The 22,173-nt window shown below is 38.0% G+C and overlaps 1 protein-coding gene across 2 annotated transcripts; it reads left to right on the top strand.

Moving 5' to 3' along the window:
- The first annotated feature begins 379 nt into the window (after positions 1-379).
- On the top strand, positions 380-22,069 carry gas2a (growth arrest-specific 2a). 2 transcript variants are annotated; one of them, XM_032581958.1, is made up of 8 exons: positions 380-494; positions 4,636-4,797; positions 7,817-7,947; positions 13,246-13,390; positions 14,428-14,491; positions 14,584-14,806; positions 14,882-14,989; positions 20,796-22,069. In XM_032581958.1, the coding sequence occupies exons 2-8, from the start codon at positions 4,653-4,655 to the stop codon at positions 21,003-21,005; spliced, it is 1,026 nt and encodes a 341-aa protein (XP_032437849.1). In that variant the 5' UTR covers positions 380-494; positions 4,636-4,652; the 3' UTR covers positions 21,006-22,069. The 2 variants fall into 2 exon arrangements, with proteins under 2 accessions (XP_032437849.1, XP_032437839.1); XM_032581948.1 differs by lacking the exon at positions 380-494 and adding an exon at positions 501-649.
- The last annotated feature ends 104 nt before the right edge of the window (positions 22,070-22,173 follow it).

The following is a 22,173-nucleotide window of genomic DNA, read 5'->3' as shown; positions in this document are numbered from 1 at the left end:
ATAATAATAATAATAATAATAATAATAATAAAAGAAGTGAAAGAAAAAAGACTGTTTTCTCTCTGTCCTTTCCTTCTTCCTTAGTTTCTTTCTTCCTGTCTTTTCTTCTATGTATCTATCTATCTATCTATCTATCTATCTATCTATCTATCTATCTATCTATCTATCTATCTATCTATCTATCTATCTATCTATCTATCTATCTATCTATCTATCTATCTATCTATCTATCTATCTATCTATCTATCTATCTATCTATCTAATAACAATAATAATAATAATAATAATCTGAAACTATTCACACATGAGAACAAACAGATCTTTGATGTTGATTCCAGCCCGTTTCTACCCAGACGAATCAGACATTACTTTAGTCTCACTCTTTAGCATGAAGGCAACAGGAGGAGGGAGACTCGACCAGCTGGATTAAACTTCCCTCCCATCATCATCATCAGTAGCAGCAGGAGCAGCAGCAGCAACAAGAGCAGCGTGCTGTGAGTATTTGTGTTTGTCTGTCAGATCTCCGTGCAGTGCGCTCCGAGGCAGACCTCCCTGCTTCACATTGCTTCAGTGTTTTGGAGAGTAACCTGTCCGTCGGAGAAGCATGAAAACTGGGATTCAGCAGCTCACAGGACGAGTGAGCTGAAGGGTGAGCCTTTGACTATTCAAGTCTCATGTCAGATCGATTCTTCTTTTGAATTTGTTTTTTAATTATTACCAAACTTGTTGTGAACTATTAAAAAAAAATTCTTGACAAAATCTGGATGCTGGTTAAGTATTTCCTGAAGAGAAGATTTCTTTTATTTTGTTTCATTTCTCTAATGCAATGAGAGGCATCTTGAATTACTCAGATAATGACATTTTGTTCATTCAGCGGCAGCCTTTTAATTAGAGCGTTCTGCTGAATTTCAGACATAAGTCATTAGGCGTTCACCCTTGATCTTATTTCCAGACTGGCAAACTGACTCTTGTGGCTCTTTTTATTTGTGACGGTTGTAAAGACGGAGACAACTTAAAAAAAAAAGTTATTGCAATTGAATCTTTAAAATAAGTTTCGGAGAGTGCTAAGAGACCAGAAGCAACATCAAAGTTTTCACTTGCAATTGCACATGTGGTTGCATTTTTAATGCATTTTGCTTATTGGATGATTTAGAAAACATATAATGAGGAATAAACTGATTAATGAGTTTGGAAAAGATAATTAACAGCAAAGTTGTTCAATCTGCAAGAAATCATTGCATCTTAACAAAGAACTCTGTATAAAATAAATAGGGAGCCGTGTTTATCTTGTGCATGTTCATATAATTCACTGTTTTTGTTCATATTTTATGCAGAAGAGTTTGTCCTGCAATGAGTTGCTGCAACAGCTGCCATAATCTGGTTTGTGCAAGCAAAGCTTATCTCCCATGGAAACTTTGCAGAATCCCCTAGTTTAGTTGAGTGATTCCACCTCTGGATAAGTTGGCTGTTGTAGAGGATGAAGAAGTGGAGGCCAGTGTGAGCTAACAGCACAGAGACACTTTTGTGTTTTATAATTGATGCAATACGCAGTCAGGATTCCTATCCATATGCCTTTCCTGGAGCAATCTGCAACAACCGTGGCTCTTTTTAATGGCTTTGCGGAAGTCCAGAGATCCTTCCAGAATGACAAAATGTTCATTTAAATATCTTCTGAAATGCGAAATACAAAATTGACCTGAATTTTGCAAATTCAGCAGATGAAACATGTCTTATAGGAGAGTGGTGTTTTTTGGGGCGGAGGTCAAGCAAGTCAACTAACAGTGTGGTGAGAGGCAGGAAGTATGTCTAACAGTGTTGCATTGAGAATCATGTGTTCTCATATTCGGGTCATAAATATCACAGTACTATATAAAACATGGAGTCTTTGCTCTAAAAATTTACATTTTTTATTCTGCCTTTACAGTGAAATTTTGATATTTCAACCACAAACTTCAACACACTTTATCTGGATCACATTTTACGTGAGTGACCAGCACAAAGTAGGTATTAAAGGACTAATGTTCCAGAGAGATAAACTCCTCCATGTTCATGTTGATGGCTGCAATAGTATCTTCCCGGGTCTGCCTAAAAAGTCAGTCAAAGCTGCAGCTGATCCAGAATGCTGCTGCTCACATGTAGAAGCAGCAGTTCAGCTTCTATGCACCTTAAATCTGGCACAAACGTCCAGAAAACTGGAGAACAGCCGAAACACTGACTTCCTTTAAATCAAAGCCCACTTGTTTAGAGTTGCCTTTGATTATTTGTAGCTAGATCATTGATCAATATACTTGATGTGTGTTTGCTTGTTGATTTCGATGGTGTCATTTGAGAAAATTTAATGTTTTTAAATGGTGACTATATGACGTTTTAAGGATGTAAAGCATTTTGAACTGCCTTGTTGCTGAAATGTGTCAAACTTGATTTGACTTGACACAGAAAAGCGTAACTGTCAAGTGGAGGGGAAAATGATGCATGGTTACCAAAATCATTCACAAATAAAAACCTGAAAAAGGTTTGTTACAGAACATTATAGAACAAACAGCATCAAGAGGAGCGAGGATCGGAGCAGACAGATCATGAATGAAGCTGTGGAGAACTTTCAAGCAGGGTTGAATGCATCCAGAGACTTACAATAACATAGAGAAGTATTAAATCCATCATTTGAAAATGGAACGCGTTTTCCACATTCCTACCAAGAAATGGCCGTCCGCTTAACTGATTGCAAGGAGAGTATTAATTACGAGCGAATTTTCTCACCAGAGATCTACAGCTCAGGCAAGAAAATTTGTTGACAGGGCAACTATTGGTTGTACACCTCACAAAATCTATCCGTTATCGAAAGGTTTTCAGTTTAGAATTCCAGCGTTTCCTACATGTCTTCTAGATGAGACCAAAATGTTACTGCTTTTGCCTGCTTTCGAAGTCCAATGTTGTTTTGGAAACACTATCTGCACCATGAGACATGGTGGTGGCAGCATCATGCTGTGAAGAGTCTCTTTATCGACAAGGACAGGGAATCATCAGAGGCAGCAAAACTGGGATGAAGGTTTGGTTTTCAGCTGGATGCTGACTCTAAACACAAAGTTGGAGTTAAAGTGACCAAAGGAGAGTCTTATGGTCATTTCACAATTCTTCAGAAAAATCTAAGAAAAGTTTTTTAGCATTAATATTTCTCATGCTAGAACATTATAGTTTAAAATGTGGCTAAAATAATGCATGCAGTTGCTCTGGTGATCTTGCTGCGTCAGCCGTCCATGCATCTCACATGGGAATGTCGCACCTGCGTGTAAGTGCTGAGCTCCAGCGTTCGGTCTGTGTACGCTGCTAGAATCTGTCATCCTTGTTGAGATGAGATGACCTTGCTCAGACTCCAAAGTTTTTGATGTCTGTTTTTGTCACAGCAGTGTGATTTTGCTGCTGCGCGCTGACAAGGAACCTTGAAATGTTTCACAGCTTTTTGTCGTGTTTCTCTCTCTCTCTCTTTCCAGTGAGCAGGAATCCTCTGCCATCCTGAACAATTTGTTTATGGCATTTATGTTTCCTTGTACGAAAGACATGTTTTTTTGTAATTTGCATCATACACTTCTGCTTTTTGCGTGCCATGCAGTCATGTGAGATATTCCAGTGTGGATGGAAACCTTTGAAATTAACCCTGTTTGTTTTCATGATAAAAATAAAGCCTTTATTCCAGCTCCCTTTAACTAAATCAGCAGAGTAAGAAAAAAAATGAGAGTGAAAACCTTGTGGTGCAGGTATTAATAGAGTGTAAGGTTGTCTCCTGTCTGTCTGCATCACAATGTTGTTCAGTTTACTTCAGAGAGACAATCACAGCCTGAGCTTTGTGGTTTCTTCCTCTGCTTACATCTGGGGACTATTTGCTTTCTTAAAGGAGACAGCTGACAGAAAACTGAATGATTTTCCCGCAATAGCTCACACAGTGAACTGGGTACTAGAAACAGATGTGAGAAATGTCTTGTTTATCAATGACATCACCGTTAAATGGAATGAAGTCCTTTTTTAAATATCAGCTTTATTACCGACGTCAAAAGTTATTGATCCATGCAAAGTCTGCTGAGGCGTTGACTATTGGATTGAGACAGACGGTGTAATAGACTCCATTACTGGTGGCAGGGAATACTCAAAGAGCTCTTTGTTTAATAAAACTGCTATTGTCCGTATGAAAGTGTCCGTTGTCCGATGAAGGAGGGAGGAGGAATGTTGCTGTCTAACGCATTCAGGTCGGTGTAATCCATACTGGGATTCAACCTTGAGGATAAAAGCAAAAAAAAATTTGAAGTATGCATTTACAAACGGTTCAGTCACTATAAGACTAGGAGTGCTTTGGCTGGGATTGTTGCAGTTTTCTATTCTTTTGGATTATACTACTGCAATAGATGATGTATTTATTGTATGTACCTTTGCACACCTTACCAGAGGTTCCCATAAGTCTGGATGATGCTGTGCAGATTCAGTAAAAATCACAAAAAAGTTCAATAAGCCAAATTAGAACTCAAATTTCATTAAACTAACACTTCAAAATAAAATCTCCTACAGGATATTTTTGGTTCAGTTTTGACTTATTGTCTTGATGTAACTTTTGATTTAATCATCTTTGGTCCTCACTGTGTGCTCCAGGCCATCAGCAGGCGACCATGTGCAGCTCGGTGAGCCCAAAGCAGCTCTGCGGTCCGGGGCTGACAGACATTCAGCAGTACCACCAGTGGCTCTCCAGTCGACATGAAGCCAGCCTGCTGCCCATGAAGGAAGACCTTGCCCTGTGGCTCAGCAACATTCTTGGTAAAACATTATTAATACTCATATTAGTCTAGAATAGGCTGGTGAAAATCCTATCTGTATATGTAAAGCGCATAGCTTCATTTGGAGCCTCATTTAGCATCAAGGTGATGTGGATTCAGTCAGAATTATTATTTTGATAATGTCTGCATATCTTCACACTTTAACATTTTGCATAATTATGAGTTTATTTGGACACAAACTTTTATTCTCTCTCCACATATTTAGCTGTTTTGCTAATTCATTTGAAACACTGGCCTCTGAATGCGACCATGCTGCAAAAAAAGAAAAAAACTCTGCAAGGCTCCTTGTCTTGTCTTTAACATAATTTAAGTGGTACTGCTGATGTAAACACTTCTGCAGGTAGCTGGAATCAATCTAATTCTCATTACAAACCCATTTTCAAGTCAACAAACTCTGACCCTGAGTCGGTGTTCGAAACATCACCTTAAAAGAATAATGGACATCATTAGCTTTTCTTAAATAATGCAGAGCCACTGGTAAAGAATAAGCAGTATGGAGGTTTTTTGTGCTGCTGTTTAGTTTTTAATCACTGCAATTAGAAGTGAATACATACAGCTCCCCAATCTAATCTGAATTAGATTAAATTAGGGAGCATAACCCAATGCAGTTTTGTATTTTATGTCTGTATGAGTTTTAGAGACATTAAAATGCTAGTTTAGTTAGCTTTTTGGCTGTGTTTACTTCATATGTATATGCCTCCAGTTTATAACACTTAAAAGTACTTTATAAAACAAGCAGGTCTAATGCTGGTTTCCAGTTCCGATTAACAGAAATAAAGTTGAGATTCCAGCATGGCAATGCCCAAGTAGCCATTGATCATAGGACTTCTTATAAACATTGTTTTAAGATTTACTTTCCACATACACACACTTTTAATTTGTCCAGTTTAGAGTTGCAGTCACCACATGTATATGTATATAGCATTAATTTTAGTGTGTCTTGTAAAATAAACATTAGCTTTCAGTTCACTGTTGTTGATGAAAGGAGCGGCCATTATGGTTCTAAAATCCAACTTCATGGTGTGTTCCAGTTGACTTTCGCAACTCAAAGTTGGGAAAATTACGAGTTTAAATCCAACGTATCTTAAGTCACATCTGGTTTTTACTGAATCCAATCCGCTGAATCCAAAAAGTGTTCCACATTACACAACCAAGAAATGCTAACCGAAAAATGCCATCAAATCAGCGAGTGTAGCATCTCGTGAAAGACAAAACAGACTTGCATTTTCTTGCCTTTAAGTCTTATAAATCTAAAAGAGGATCTTACAAAGACTGATTAAAAAAAACATTGATGTATGTATAGTTTTCTGACTGAACTTTAAATTTTATGTCTGTGAAAGGAATTCAAGTGACTGTAGGTTGAAAGGGATCTGTAATTCACTGTATTCTGTTTTTATAACAGAATATTAGCAGAAATATTTATAAATGTTTTTATAAATATTTTTATTTATTCCAGCTTCGTTGGAATTGGGTTGTAAAAATGTCTCAACTTCACTTCAAATCAGCAGCTTGTTGGCTGAAACTTGGACACTGCTGGGTGCTTAAGCAGGACATTTATACCTAAAAACACATCAGAAATCTCAACCCGAAAGAAGTCATGTGCTTAAAAGTTGAATACATGCCAGGAAACCAATAAATTGATGTCTATCAATCAATTCTGATTAAAAAAGAGGTGTCAAATATCCAGCCAGGGTTGTAACAGGTGATAAATCAGGGCTAGAGAATATGGGATTGAGCTGTAACTTATTGAGGGATGTTTAAATGAATATTAGTGGAGGTGCATGTAAATATTTTAGCCTATGTTCATCATCAAATATGACAAACTTAGACAATTTACTGTAAAGTTGTTTGGTGTTTAATCATCTCATCCTGTAAAAAGAACAGTTTAAACGCATCATTAAATCCTCTACATTAATATGACATTCGTTCCCATAATGAGTGGAAATAAACTTCTAACCGGATCTGTAGATAATATTCAGAGATACTGAAGCAATGTTTGTCTACGTGTAGCTATGTTTAATAACTGGGTGTTTCTCCAGGGGACGTACTCTGAAGTTATTTCTTACTTTTACTGCAAGCAGGATGAGTTCCTGTAACAGACTCCGGCTTATGGGAAGCTATGTAGGAATAATCTTTCCTGTTGTCTCTGGCTGTCTGTTTGCTCTAGAACCAGCTGAACCAGAGACCTGGAGGTGGGAAACCCAAGACACATCTTGGGTTTTAAAGCAAATGTGCTTTCGCAGAATGTATTGAGCTACTTTTAAAAAGAAATGTTTGCAGTTTCAGGTTGAGAGAGTTTTGGACAAACCTAAGGAATGATTTATTTACTTGAGTTGAAATATTTGTCTCAGGGCTCTGTGGCTGTATGTGTTGCTCACACAGTAAGGGGTTGAGGGTCAAGCATAAGACAGAAACTTGTAGAAAATTTCTCAAGATTTCAATAGCTCTTTTTTTGGGCTCAGCTGCAACATTTGGAACTCATTAAACATGGAGCCCCAAACCCCTCCTCTTATAAGAAACAGAAATGGGATTAAAAAAGAAATCTCTCCAGTTTCTTTCCACAGACAAATCCCCCACCCCCTGCCACTACCTCCTATTTCCCGATGACCTAACCGCAAAAGTATGGTCCTCTGGAAGTCAGTCAAGTGGACGCCACATGTTGATCACCAATATGTATGTGCAACTCTGCAGCATAATAAGGCTTTATTTTGGGTAAACGTAGTCTTCCTCTGTGCCATTGGACTACCAGGAAATCCCCCCAAATTCTTCCTGATCTATATTTTACACTTTGGCCTCCTGAGAGGTTTTACAAACCCAGCAGGAACAGCGAGGCTTGATCATTAAAGCAGTTCTGGAGAGTTGAAAGCATTACATCAGGCTTAGGAATGAACAGGAGATTGAATTTTATTTCTTTTAGTCACGTATATTTTAAATGAGCACACTTTTGATGGATTTACGGCATTGGACTGTCTGCCTGTCTTTATGTGTCCCCTGCTCAGGTCTGGAAATCACCCCTGAGAGCTTCATGGATCGGTTAGACAATGGCTTCCTGTTGTGCCAGCTGGCTGAGACGCTGCAGGAGAAGTTCAGGCAGAGTAATGGAGACCTGCATGAGCCTGGCAACAGCAAGGTAGAGAGAAATCAGAGGATCGCAGTGCGATGGTGTGAGACAGATTACGGTGAAAATACTCATTTGGAAGTTAAATTGTGGCTGAAAAAAGTGTTCCCAGACTTACTTTCATTGTGAATGATTTTGCAGAGCAGTGCTCCAGAGTGAAAAAAAAATAAAGTGTTCACTGATTTGATCAGATGGAACAAAGGTCACTTCGGTCTTGAGTCTTTTAGCAGCTCCTCTAAAACTGTTGATTAATATTTTGTAAGGGTTATGCTGCTGCAGTTAGTTCTCAAAGGTCACTTTCTGCTATTTGAAAAACAACGAAATTCATTACAGGCAGCATCAAACTGAAATAAGTATTATAGGGCATTAAGACTGAAAATCTTCAGACAAAGACTAATTTCTCCTGCAGATCTGTTCTTCAGTTTTTCACAGTTGGTCCCGTTGCAACCACAAGTATGTGCCTTATTGTAATTTTATTTTAACTACCACAAATTAGAGCATAAATGTGAAATGGAAAGAAAATGATCACTTTTTTAAACTCTTTTTTCCTTTTTACAAATAAATGTTTTAGAAGTGTGCCGTAAATAAATGTTTTAGAAGTGTGCGGTACATACAGTATGTATTCCTACCTCTTTACTCTGTTACCCCCCTAAAAAATCTTACACAACCAATTGCCTTCTAAATTTTCCCAATTCCAAAAATATTCACTTGCGTTAAAGTTTACATCTTAAAATAAGTCTTTTTTCTCTCTCTCTTTTCATCAACAATAACACAGTAGCACTTTGGGGCAGCTTTAACCTGTTTTTAAAAGTGCTATTTAAATAAATTTGACATTGACTTTAACACTGAGGGACGCTGCAGAGAAACACAGCTCAGGTAGAAGAAATTGATGACCAGGTAGTGATCAGACATTTACAAAACAAATCTAGCCGTTTTGGAAGCAAAGCAACAAACTGGCAACGTCATGCTGTGGGGATGCATTCCTGGGTCATGGGTTCAAACATGAACAAGAAACAACAGTAAATATACAGTCAGATGTGTAAGGGAATTATTTAGATCAATGCAGAGTGTTGGAATGGTCCTGTCAAAGCCCAGACTGTTGAGATTCCGTGGCAAGACTTAGAAACTCATATGCTCTCTATCTAACTGAGCTTGAGCTGTTTTGCAAAAACAAATGAGCAGAAATCTCAGTTTTTTAGATGTGGAAAGCTAGTGGATACCTACCCCTAAATACTCAGCGCTGTAATTTGTAGCAAAAGCTGGCTTGACTGAATACAAATGGCCTTTCTTTCAGGCTTAGGAAAAAAAAAAAAAGAAAATCATATGTCCAAATTAGGCACTATTTTGTGTTGATCTGTTGCATAAGATCCTAATTAAATACATTCAGATTTATGATTGTATGACAGTAAAATGTAAAAAAAAGAAGTTCAAGAACTGAAAAAGTTTGGCTAGGTGCTGTAATTCAGTGAGATCAACGTGACCGATGAATACAAACTTTGCCAAGAGCTCCACAATTTAAAAAAATATACAGAAAGTAAAGGTGGGGGATGGGGTTTTGCTGTCTCCAATAGGGTGAAATGAAGGGAGAAAAAATAAGCAGTAGGGGCTTGTTAACTAGCGGGGCCCCACAGACCCTGGGAGAATTGAAAGAACTGCGCTGAACGTTTTTTGAGCCTTCAGTGAGGGTTTCATGAACCTTGGAAGTAGATATCCGTAAATTAGCCCAACTATTTGCTGCTTATGTCAATGTCATCAGAGTAATTTCAGTTTCTCTTATGACAGCATATGTTTTTATGAAGTAAATGAATGGGGTTATTTTTACTCAAAAATATGAAAAATACAGATATAAAATCCTGATTTTAATATAATTACAATAGCTTTACTTAATTCTATCAGTTCAGAGGGAAATGAAAGCAAAGGATCTTTTGTGGCTTCTTCTGTGAGAGTTGTTGATGTTTGCACTGGGGCATTGCTGCTCTGATGACGAAGGGTCTCCTGATCTCAGTGTGAGCGCAGCAGCAGCAGCAGCAGCACAGATATGAGGAAATACTTGAGGTCAATGATCGTGGGACAGCAGAGACACTACTGAACATAAAGGAGCACATTGATTGTTGAGAGCAAAAGAAAAACAGCAGAGCTGTTTCAGGTTTTCAGATCGTTTGCGATGAACATGTGTTGCTCTTTATCCACAATTAAAAGATACGTCAGCGTAAATGTCAGAATCTAACAACAGAACAGCATGCTTTTCACATTTCTTGCTCCGTAAAGTTTTGTTTAATGCCACTTGAAGCTTTCCAAGTCACTTAAAGAGCTGGAGTTTTTACCCTTAGGTGTCTATAAGTGAATCCCAGTAGAAGTCAAGTCTTATCAGCTCATGTGACCTGACTGAGCTGCAGGAACAAATAAATTAGATATTGTAGATACAACAAAAAAAACAAAGATTTCTTACTCTTCATGCTAAATTCTATTTCAAAAACATAATACAGACATTACAGATTAGCGTTATGTGTGATTGAAAGCAGGATGCAACATAAAGCTTTGAAAACTTTGTGAAATCTGCAGACTCCATGAAGTTTGAGGCTTCACTTTTGAGATAGTTCAGAAAAAGGCCAATGAAGACTGGTTTAACTCTGTAATGCTAAACAGCTGGCGAGACCTCTCACTGCTAATTAGCCTAATTGCCAACAGATTAGTTGCATGATGAGCCAGAAAAAATAAACACAAAGTGGTAGAGGCTTCTACAAATGGAAAAATGAGGGCAGAATGTTTAAGCAGCTCAGTATTTAGCTTTCTTGCCTGTGCCTTCCTAAATAAAAGCTAAACGCAGCAGCATCATCCCAGTTAAGCTGATTCAAGCTCACAAAACTGAAACCGAATTCATTCAAACTTAAAGTCCACTAAAGGTTTTAAACTACATCAAACTCAAAATGTGAACCAGTTTGCCTGGACTTTTATTTTTGTAAGGTTTTGGTTTTTAATATTTTGTTAAGTAAATAGTTTAATTTAAAACCAACTACTTCCTCTCTGCATTTGGTTCTTGCTCTACTGTAACATTAGCTGAAATCCTCCAAACATATCTTGTCCAATTTGAAGATGTTTAACATTTTCTACGAAACTTGCAACCTGGATTATTCCTGAACATCACAGAATGTATAGCAGATGGGTGAAACATGGACTCAGTTGAGTGTTGCAACAGGACAATGATCCCAAATGTAAATCAAAACAAAACTGCTGTTTGAATGGAAGAACCCTGGGGAAAAAAAGCTTTAGCTTTAGAGAATGTGGACTTTGTTTGAAAATGTTATCAGGATCCTAATCCGTTTGCATGAACTTGTGGCCTGTAGATGACCACAAAATATGTGGTTGAGAACATTTTTAAAAATATCAATAAACATGCTTGCTTTTATTTGAGTCTGATTGTAATGATTCTGAACTAGTGCAGCTAGTTCTTGCTTTTATTTGAGTCTGCTTGTAATGATTCTGAACTAGTGCAGCTAGTTCTTGCTTTTATTTACATTTTTTATTGGATTCATTCATTGTTGGGAAGCCTCAATAAAAACTTAAAATAATATTCTTCTTACCACAACTGTACATCCCTGTGGTTTTGAAACATGATGCTGGTGATAAAATAGAACTGTTGCCCCATTATAGCTGATCCACTTATGATTGTGTTAGAACATAAAATGTGCTGAACATAGACTTTAAATTTGTTAAATCTGTTATAGAAAATACTATATTTGGTAAATAGGAATCACATTTTGAAGATAGTATGCATACAGTGGAGCATTTATCCATTTGGGGAAGAAAGCAGCACAGATTTCAAGATGAGAAAACTTCAGATAGTTCTTCAAATGTTTTGATTAGGCCGCATTTTAATCACTCAGTAACTGGCCACTGGATGTTGAGCAGACAGATAAGAAAGATAATAACACAAGTATGAGTCAACATATTCACTAAATGTGAACAGATGTATAAAAATTTGCCTTAAACCTCCCAGTGCTCTATTCAAGTATGTTTTTATTCTTTATGTTCCCATTTGTTCAGAAATAATGTTTTCATGAAGCTCTTTACCTTATGTGCAATCAAACACACAAAGGTGCCAATAATAACATAACAAGCCACAGCAGAAATACATTTCATTTTGATTGGCATATTAAATGCCATTGGCAAGCGTTTTTTCCACAGCTATGTTCAGTAATAGAGGAACATAAATGAGTGAAAAAAAGAGAGCCTGGAATGAAATGAAAAATACCCACAAAAGCTCGCATATTTCCTGCATGAGCTCACTGCACCTTTCTCGAAGCGCAGACACACATATCCTTCATAAAACCGCAGCAAGGCGCATAAATCTCTGTGAACGGACCGCGTGGGGGCTGAAACCCATAAGTATGTCATTTGATCCTAAATCACGGAGAGTCTGGTAAAGTAGCTCCAGTTTTCGGAGCCTTCATCTCCCATATTGATCCGTAAAGAAAAGGCTCTCAGATACCAGGATGAAACCAGAGCGGATGAAGTAGACACTGCTGTCTACTTCATCTCAATCAAAACACTGGACTGGGCCACACATGGGCAAAATACACCTCAATTGCTTTTTTTTGCCTCAATCAACTACAAATAGATCTGTGAAAATACTGTTTAAATGGAATATCTTGGACCTTTGGGTTTGCAAGTGAGACGGTCCTGGGCTCAGGTCCCAGTCTGGGGTCTGTCTGCATGGAGTTTGCGTCCCTCCCTCTGCATGTGGTTCTTGTCCCAATCATGTTTTTTACTTCAATCATTCTGCTGAGATGAGAGGGGATAATAAAGTCTTTAAAAACTGATTTGCTTCACTATGAATTTTTGATCTGAACATTTTGAATTCTGGTTTACATGTTTCATAGGCCAATGGTGTATCTCCATTTTTAAGGAAATCAGCTAGTCATTTCATCATTCAAAGAGGCTTTACGGTTTTACAAATCATTGACAACACAATGATAAAAATTTGGTTTTAACTATCTATATGGCCATTTTCATACAATGACTCATACATATTACACAAACCTTTCTCTGCTTTTGAGATAGTAGGAATGTCAAGGATGTGCAACTAAAAAAGTCATTTTTTATTACACTTTGAAAGCATTTCCATAAAATTAACAGAATATACAAGGAATATGATGGGGAAGGATAGCTAAAAGGATAACAATAAGACAAAAAGTTCTGGTCACATTGATATTATAGGAAGTGCAAGAAAAAATAATCTAATCTTAAATAATGTAGAGAATTACTATTTTAATTCTTTATCTGTGTGTTGTCTCTTCTTTGTGCTTTCAGAAAAAAATCCCTAATCGGAGGATACCATGCCGACAGAGCGCTCCCTCCGGTTCTTTCTTTGCTCGGGACAACACAGCCAACTTCCTGGCCTGGTGCCGTGAGGTCGGAGTGGGTGAAACATGTCTCTTTGAGTCTGAGGGCTTAGGTGAGTTGAACTGGGTTTTTCCCATTTGTATCAGACCGCCACCAAATCCGAATGTAGGACAATCTGGCTGCGCTAACAAAGAACCCGACTCTGGCGCTGCCAGGACACCGGACTCAGGTTTCTGGCTCCTTTCAGAGCATTAATTGTGCAGTTACAATAGTGAGCAGAATGGACTGTTTACCTCTGAGGTTCACAGTCCTCACTTCCACTATGGAGGGAGTAACTCTGCATGATAAGAAGATCTGAATTAAAACACAGAAATTCAACGAAAGGACATAAATGTGTGAGTAAGTGAAAAACTAGGCCAACACTGTCTGACTTTTTCTCCCACTGTAAATATTTTTCTCTTCATTGTCTCAAGCTTTTTTCCCTTGCATGTTATTTTACTCCAAATAAATGTCCTCAAGATAAGGTGCAGAATGTTACAGGGTCATTTGCCACATTTTCTTTTCATTTTGATCTTGAAGGTTTATCATTGTCAAGTATGCAGATAATTTAATTTCTAGAGGTCAGGCAGCATACCGAGTAAGAGGTTAACACTGAATTACAATCCCCTTCTAGCCTTGCAGACATGCAACTGTGATTAAAATCTGTGGAAATATTTCCAGAAACAGTAGCTGATGGATTTCTTTCTCTTTCTGTCCTTCTTTCTTTGGATAAACTTATGAGTTCAGCAGTAGAGGTGTCGACACCCAGGTTTGCTCTCATACAGTGGATCTCCTTTCTGCATCGCATGGTTGGATGTGTGACATCTATCGTGTCTTTTTGTCTGCGCACTTCCTGCTTGGTTTGCCATTGGTGGAGGTTAAAGCAAACATCTCAAACTTAGGCAGATTCACTCACTTTCATGTAATTTGTAGGACAGAGAATGAAGGAGTTGAGTGACCTTTGAATGCATGGAGTTCATCAGCTTGTTTTTATGTGTTATTCACCATCACCAAGCCACTCATCTTCACTCATTGCCTTGTTTTTTTTTTTTGATGCATTATCATATCTCATTATAAAACTGAGTGCTAAGCTTTGGTCTTTTCCTGTAGTTCTGCATAAGCAGCCGCGAGAGGTGTGCCTCTGTCTACTAGAGTTGGGTCGGATAGCATCACGGTTTGTTCCAGTTTTGCTATGTTTTCATTTTTTGTTGTTTTTAGGCCCTCGATGTGATTCATCTGATTGTTTAGTTTTTTTCTCACATTTAGCTACAATGTGGAGCCTCCAGGCCTTATAAAACTGGAGAAAGAGATTGAACAAGAAGAAAGGGCACCTCTACCTCCCCCATCACCCATATCCCCGGCTCCGCCTGTCCCCTTGTCCCCTTCTTCATCCCCCTCCCCGTCTTCTTCACCGACACCAACTTCAACTCCAACTGCGACCAAAGTCACTTCGTCCAAGAAGAGCGCAGGCAAGCTCCTGGATGATGCTGTAAGTCACACACGGGTCACTTTTGCATTTCAGATCAGACCAGAAAAATTTTCAAACGTGTTTTATGTGTTACAGGTGAGACATATCGCTAACGAGCCACCCTGCAGGTGCGCAAATAAGTTCTGTGTGGAAAGACATTCGCAGGGTCGATACCGTGTTGGAGAGAAGATGCTCTTTATACGGGTAAGTTTAGCAAATGCCTGAATAAAACAAATCGAGTTTAAATGTCACCAGAATACAAAACATATTCCATAAATCAGGGGTCTTTGAATCCAAGCCTCTAGGACTAGGGTCCTGTAACTTCAACACACCTGAATCTAATTGCGAGGTCATTAGCAGGACTCTGCACAGCGAGGAAGTAATTCAACCATCTGATTTAGGTGCGTTAGAACCTGGGACACATCTAAAAGTCGCAGGAAATCAGCCTTCAAGGCCTGGATTTGAAGACCTTTGCCATAAATATTACACTGTAAGCTGTAAAATTTCAGAAAATTAATATTTATTAAAATTGTGTATTTTTCTTCTTTTTCTTTTGATTACTCGCTGAGCAAAACTGACACTGGATCTTCTATCTCTGTAAATGGCTTCAGTGTTTATTTTTCACTGGACCTTATTGTCATCCAGCTGAAGATTAATACATTTGAAGTTTAATATATCCAAATACATGAAGCTCATTTTATTGTATTTATTTATTTATTTCGAACATGATAGAAGTATAAAATCACACACATGAACAAGGAATGCAAAAGACACATTTTTGTACAATGATCTTAACATGCTTGAAAATGTTAGGAGTTAGGAAAATGTCATGTATTTGGAGTTAGTCATCCATTTTTATTGCTCCATCGTCTTTCTGCAAGACTCTGCAATCACCATGGGTGCCAGCTTGTGCTATAAATTAGGGACATTTTTTAACCCTCTATGGCATGACTTTTTATTTTTTGGGGGAAAAAATATTTTCCTGCATTCTTTGGGAGCTTGGTGGTCCCTAATTACATGTCAATCATAAAATCGGACTCTGACACCTCCTGGAACCAGATTTGGGTTTGTTGCCTCAGGGTAACATTGGTCTAGAACACCAAGATTTTCTACACTGATTATGAGAAATGAAATACAAATCAAACAAAAACTATATTCATAAAAAAACTTTTTTTTGGACAAAAATATGTCAAAAATCATGCCCCCCAAAAAATAAAATAAAGGAGCAATGTGAGGTACAGATATGTGGTTTGTTGCCTGAGGGCAACGCCATGCCATAGAGGGTTAAAATTTTGATTTTGAAAAACAAATGGTCCCCAATCGAATCAGATCAAATGAAAAAACATTCTCTGTTTGATATTTACATATGATGATTGTCATGAACCTCTTGTCCAAATGCCAAAACACAACATCAGTGTTTCTACCTCTTAATAAAGCAGAGGTTACTCAGCATAGTACTTCTGTGGCTTTGCAAGTCTGTGCTATAGATAAATGGTATTTTTTAAAGCATACTTTGGGTTTAGAACAAGATTTTGTTTGGCAGTCGCTAGCTTGTAGTTTCTACCAGTGGGCCAGTGAATGTGTTTCAGATTGCCTGACTAAAAAAATTAAAAAATTAAAAAAAATCACATCTGGTATTTCAGATGGTTGAAAGTCGGACAGAGTTGTTCCAACTGGTTAACGAACAACAAACCCATAAAAACTGGTGAATTAAGCTTAGAAGCAAAGAAATCAAATATTTAAATTAACCTCTATTATACTCAGAAAGTACAACAGTAGAACAGATACAACATTAGGAATCTAAATAAAGGAGAAATTATTTACTTGGCACTACATTTTTAAGTTATGTGCCTATGACATAATAATTCAGTTTACATGTTTTCTCTCGACTCATTCCAATCAAGTTGAAACTTATCTGCCACAGAATAAATATCTTCTGCCTTTCACTGGAGAAACAGAATATTTCTGTCCTGTCGGCCTGATAAATTGCTCCTACCTGGTGTAATACCAGCTCAGCAGCATTTCTGAATATACTGGACAAAAGTGGTCCTCTAATGTGCTCCAGGTGGTTGTGCTTATTACAACAGCACAATGGTTTCTCATGCAGCGCAGCTTGAGGCCTGCCTGACCATCAGGTGCGTCCAACGGTGATTTCTGGCTTGGCTCTTTAGATGTAGGGATTTTCCTGAAGTTTCAAAATCTTTTCTCAATATCGTGCGCTGAAAATGCTTTTGATTTGTTTATATATAAAGTGTGTGTGTTACAAATGGTTCAAACATCAGCAAACTCTTTTTATCTGGATAAAAATCCTCCTTTTTGTCTGAGCCAACCATCGTTGTAAGCTCTCTTAATCAGAGATAATGCCACGCTCTTGCTGTGTGGAAAAATAAACATCCACCTATAACCACATATTCTAATTGCCAGGCTGTTACTTTAATTGCTAAAAACCAAAAAAACCTTCTATTTGATCTGAGGAACACAATTAGCTGTGAGCACAGTAAATGTTTCTCAGCTGTCCATGAGCAGAGGGATGCCTGGTATTTGAGGAGGATAAATTGAGGCTAACCGATCTGAGAACGAGAATCTGTCCTCCTGGGATTCTGGTTACTTGGCAACCCACATCCAGGATTCACACATCCCACTATGTGATTCATGCCAGTGGTATGTTTGAGATCTGCAGGCGCGCAAACGAGAGTTTACTCTTGGATGTCCTCTGCTGCCGGCCCAATAAACTGCAGCACAATTGAAATCTAAATATGCCACCCAATCATCTCTAATTTTCTGCAAGGTTTTGGTGAAATAATCTACAGTTGGGACAATCGGAGCGTAATTGCTAAGATGAAAGAATTCCTGCCACAATAACATGGTGTGAATGTAAATCATTAATGCCTCTAAAACCCATTGGTTTAGTCTCCAATGTGTTGCTAAGCAACCAAGGACAAATAACAAGAGGCGAAAAGTGTTGGTCCAGATCAATCTGGTACACAGCATACACTCTCCAAAGTCAGGTCTACTTTTTATCTCTACGACTGGCAGCATAAATGAGCAGAAAAGGCTTGAAATCATCTGTTTTTCCAAACAAAATCCCGAACAATAACTAGAGACCTCGTAACAGAGAGAACAGGCGTTTTTATAATGCCAAGTAAAACGAGCATTAAACGACTGTCGCTCTGTCTCTAAGCCAGCTCTCTTTATGGTGATAATGCTTTAATTAACATTCCTCACATGGTCTCCCTGCTAGCAGCTGCTACAGTAAGACCAGTCAGTGTCTGTAGGCAGCTGGGGTATGGCAAGCTGTTTGTGTAAATATTCCATCCTGGATTGCAGGCCATCATTTGTGGCCATCAGCTGCAAAAAAATCTTTTTACAAGTCATTTTTTATGCCAACTTAGTCAGTTTTGTCCACCTGAGTAAAGTTGGCACCCGATCGCCTTCGAATGAAACAAATCCGATGTTAAGCGTTTGTGCACCAAATTTATTTTTGTAACAAATGACCTCTGTGTAAATTAGCAAATATTTCCATAGATCGTCAAAGGTCAAAGTCAAATGAAATATGGTGTCAATCAGCTGTGCTACGTTTGTGCAGCAAAATGGTTTGCTTGTGCCATTATCATTTTAAAGTTATTAATGAATATTTCCAGTGGTCATCAAAGGTCAATGAACCAGTCCACATTTACAAAATCAAATGAAATTTTTGCCAGTCAACTGTCTTACGTTTGTGCTGGTTTGTGTAGCAAACATTTTCGTTTGTGCCATCATAATTTTTAAGATTTTAAAACACCAAAATCAAACAAAATTGGTATAAATGAATCGTACTATGTTTGTGCTGGTTTGTGCGGCTAAAACCTGTTGGACACCAATTTAGTTTAATTTGAAGAAGGTTTTGGGGGAGGCCACTTCACTCAGGTCTTTTGTCCATCTAGTAGAATCAGAAGACCTAAGAAAAATGCATATCAGTCAACTACTGGCAGTCAACATGTTGACGAGACGACTGACCTTCCCCACTGTAGGAATAAATGAGCTGCTTGTTGTTTCAGCGTGAGACGGTGGAGAAACCTCAGAGTGTTTCTGGACGGCGCTGTCCCCGCTCGGCCCCAGGCCTCCGCTGTCCTCTGGGTTCCTGATCAAGGACTCGTCTCAGGCAGGAGTCATGTCCCAGAGCAGCATGATTGAAACCTCACTGCTTCACACAGATCCATTAAGTGCACTGTAACAAAGCCCCGGGCCCAGTGCAGCTGATTGGAAGTGCTGCCCCACTGCTGCCCCCTAGATTGATTCTTGTAAGAGGCTTATAAATGTTGTATGTTATGCCGCTGGAGGGCAAGAAGCCTCATATCTGACCACACTGGAGTGACAAGGTCCTAGGTAGTTTATCCTTTTTATCGAACTGTATATTTTAGTCAGTGTTAGAATCTCTAAAGACTAATAAGGCATTATGATTTCTTTATGTACCCTCCTACAGTAAACAAGCTTGTTTCTGCTGAGGTGTAATGAAGTGGTAATGAGGAAAAGTGGCATTAAGCCTTCGCTCTGTAGCAGACGTGTTTTATGAGCACAGCCTCTTGGGAATGAGAGCGTTTGATCATCTAATACAGCAGCGTGTTTTATTTCTTCTTTTTACTATAATGGGTGATGTTGCCATGGCAGCGAACCTCGGGAATGTGCCCTGATGTGACAGGTGTCATCATGCTAAGGAAAAATTGCTGCAAAAAATAAAAGAAATCACTTTATAGAATTGTGAGGCAAACATAGCACAGATTTAGACAGATTTAAACCAGCTGGATATTTTACAGCAGAACTGACTGTGTTGATAGCTGCTGTTTCACTAAGGTTAAAACTGAAACAGGCTGTTTAACATCCTAAAAGTTAGATCCTCTAGAGTCTAGTTCGAAGTGATCTTTAATCATCACAAAAAGATCAAAAGTGCATAGTGCATTAAGAACCATTTTTGATCTTGTGTTTTGAGAAAATGGCAACATGAAGCATCAGCTAACAGTATTTATACAGATACCAATTTAGATAAATTGGGACATATTAAAATAAATGAAATATCTTGGTTTGTTATATTATCTTTATTAAATTATATCAATTTAGGGATTTAATTCGATGCCAATAAAGAGACTATTTCAGACGATTGTTTTAAGTCTGTACTCCTTATGCATTGATACTCAATAGCTTTTTTTTTTACACACCTTGAAAAAGTATTCATATCCCTTAAACCAGGGTGTCAAACTCAGTTTAATTTTGATCCATATCACAAATGTCCTCAAAGGGTTGGGCATGGCAGAATGCACTGATAAACTTACATACTAACAGATTTAAAACAATAATAAATAGCTCTACATTTGAGAAGTACTTCTCAAACTTAAATAACGTTGAGCATCCTTTCATAATGATGTAATTTGGCAGTATTAAGATAAAAACTGATTTGATTTGATTAATGAAAAAGTGTTTTAGCACCGAACTGTTTCTGTAAAGTCATATTTATGTGGCTCTCCAGAGTTTAGAAGGCCACATAACATGACATGGCGGGCTGGATTTGGCCCCTGGCCTTTAGTTTGACACATCACATTTTGTCACATTACAACTACAGGGAGACCAACACAATTTGTCTTTTGATTTTACTAATTAGGTGACTTCTTAATGTTGTTCTGGATTTTATTTAGGTGAGTCAGGACAAAGGGGATTGAAAAATCTAAGGTATTTTCTTTTGTTATTTTTGTCAAGAATTTTGGAAACAATTTGTTTCTTTTTAACCTAACTCAATCAAATAAAGTCCCAATAAAATACTTTCAAATCTGTGGCTGCAAGTGTGACAAAATGTAAAAGTTCTATGGCTATTAATTAATTTCCCAGTTACTGTAGACTTTCTCCTACAAAGCCTTTAGCATTTTTCAAGAAGTTTATTACAGAGATTTCCATCAAGATTGCAAGTAAACCTGTTACATAAATGTTTGTTTCTGAAGGATTTCTTAAACCGGCTTCGCCCTGATTCAATTTCCTGTTGCAGATGCTGCACAACAAGCATGTGATGGTGCGGGTCGGCGGAGGCTGGGAGACGTTCGAGAGCTACCTGCTGAAACACGACCCCTGCCGCATGCTGCAGATTTCCAGAGTGGAGGGAAAGATATCCCCCATCAGCACCAAGTCCCCCAACATCAAAGACCTCGCCCCGGACAGCTACCTGGTGGTGGCGGCCCACTACCGCAGCAAGAAGTGAAGCCCCACAGCAGAGTGGTTCTGGTCACAAATAGACATGTGATTTTAAGTCCACACAAATAATGGGGCTTTGCTATGCAAAGACGTGGAGAAAACACAGAGAGAACCAACTTGTAAAATAATGATTTGTTATTTGGGGGGGGCAAAAGAAATAGAAATCATGGGTCGTATAGTTTTCAATTTAATTTTGTGCTTTATCTGATTTTCTTTACCTTAGGGAATCCTCATACTTTATTTTGGTCACAATTACAGTGTAGTGGGTCAAACAGGAGTTTAGCAGGAAAGTTGTAGATGTTTGTGACATTTCGTTTTAATCGTTAGTTATACTTGAAGCAAGAGTAGGTTCTTTTCAGTGAGTATTCAGAGGCATCCTTTGTAAATCTGACAGTCTACATGCAGAAGTACATCCTTTTCATGTAAACTAGAGATGGATTCATCAGCACCTCCGTGAAACTAACATCTTGTCATGTAATGCCATTTTAACACAGTAGGCAGGAGGTATTCCACAAGTATCAATATTTTGATGTTTCAAACTAATTTTAACAAACATATTAGAATAACAAAACTTTGTACTATCCAAAGCTTTAGATTGCGTGTCTTTGCATCATAGAAAACATTTCTCTAAACTCCAATACTTAAAAGCTCAAGTATGTCTTTTAATGGATTTCTGATTAGGTTAAATGTAAGCAGAGCTTGCACTACATGTTGATTTAATGTCTAAATTGTGCCATAATCTTTATTTCAACAATACAATCTCACGCAGAACAGAACCAGAGGGGTTTTTTGACTTATGAAGCTACTTATGTTTTTCTTTTTGCGTAGAGTTACTGACCTCTAGAGGTAGAACAGAGATCAAGATAAAGACAATCTTTGACTTTTGGTTTGGAGTCTCACAATAACAGACACAATACCTGTATCAAAGCTGAGCTCATTGATATGTGTGACTTTTTATGGAATATTATGTTGGTTTTGTACTAAGAATAATGATTAAAAACCACCAAGTTTCTTAGAAGTGAAAATCCAATTTTTTTAAGTAAACTGTAAATAAAGTCTCATTGTTTGTGACAACCTTCTCTTATTTCCAAATATCAAAATCCTTGAATGAGCTTCGTAATTAAAACATCTGTAAATGTTCATCTGATGCCCTGCGGACACAAACTCAGAAGTTG

This window comes from Xiphophorus hellerii, chromosome 2 (genome assembly GCF_003331165.1).
Source record: "Xiphophorus hellerii strain 12219 chromosome 2, Xiphophorus_hellerii-4.1, whole genome shotgun sequence".
NCBI lineage: Eukaryota > Metazoa > Chordata > Actinopteri > Cyprinodontiformes > Poeciliidae > Xiphophorus > Xiphophorus hellerii.
Note: the sequence above shows the minus strand (reverse complement) of the source record. Positions and strands in the feature narration are given on the sequence as shown.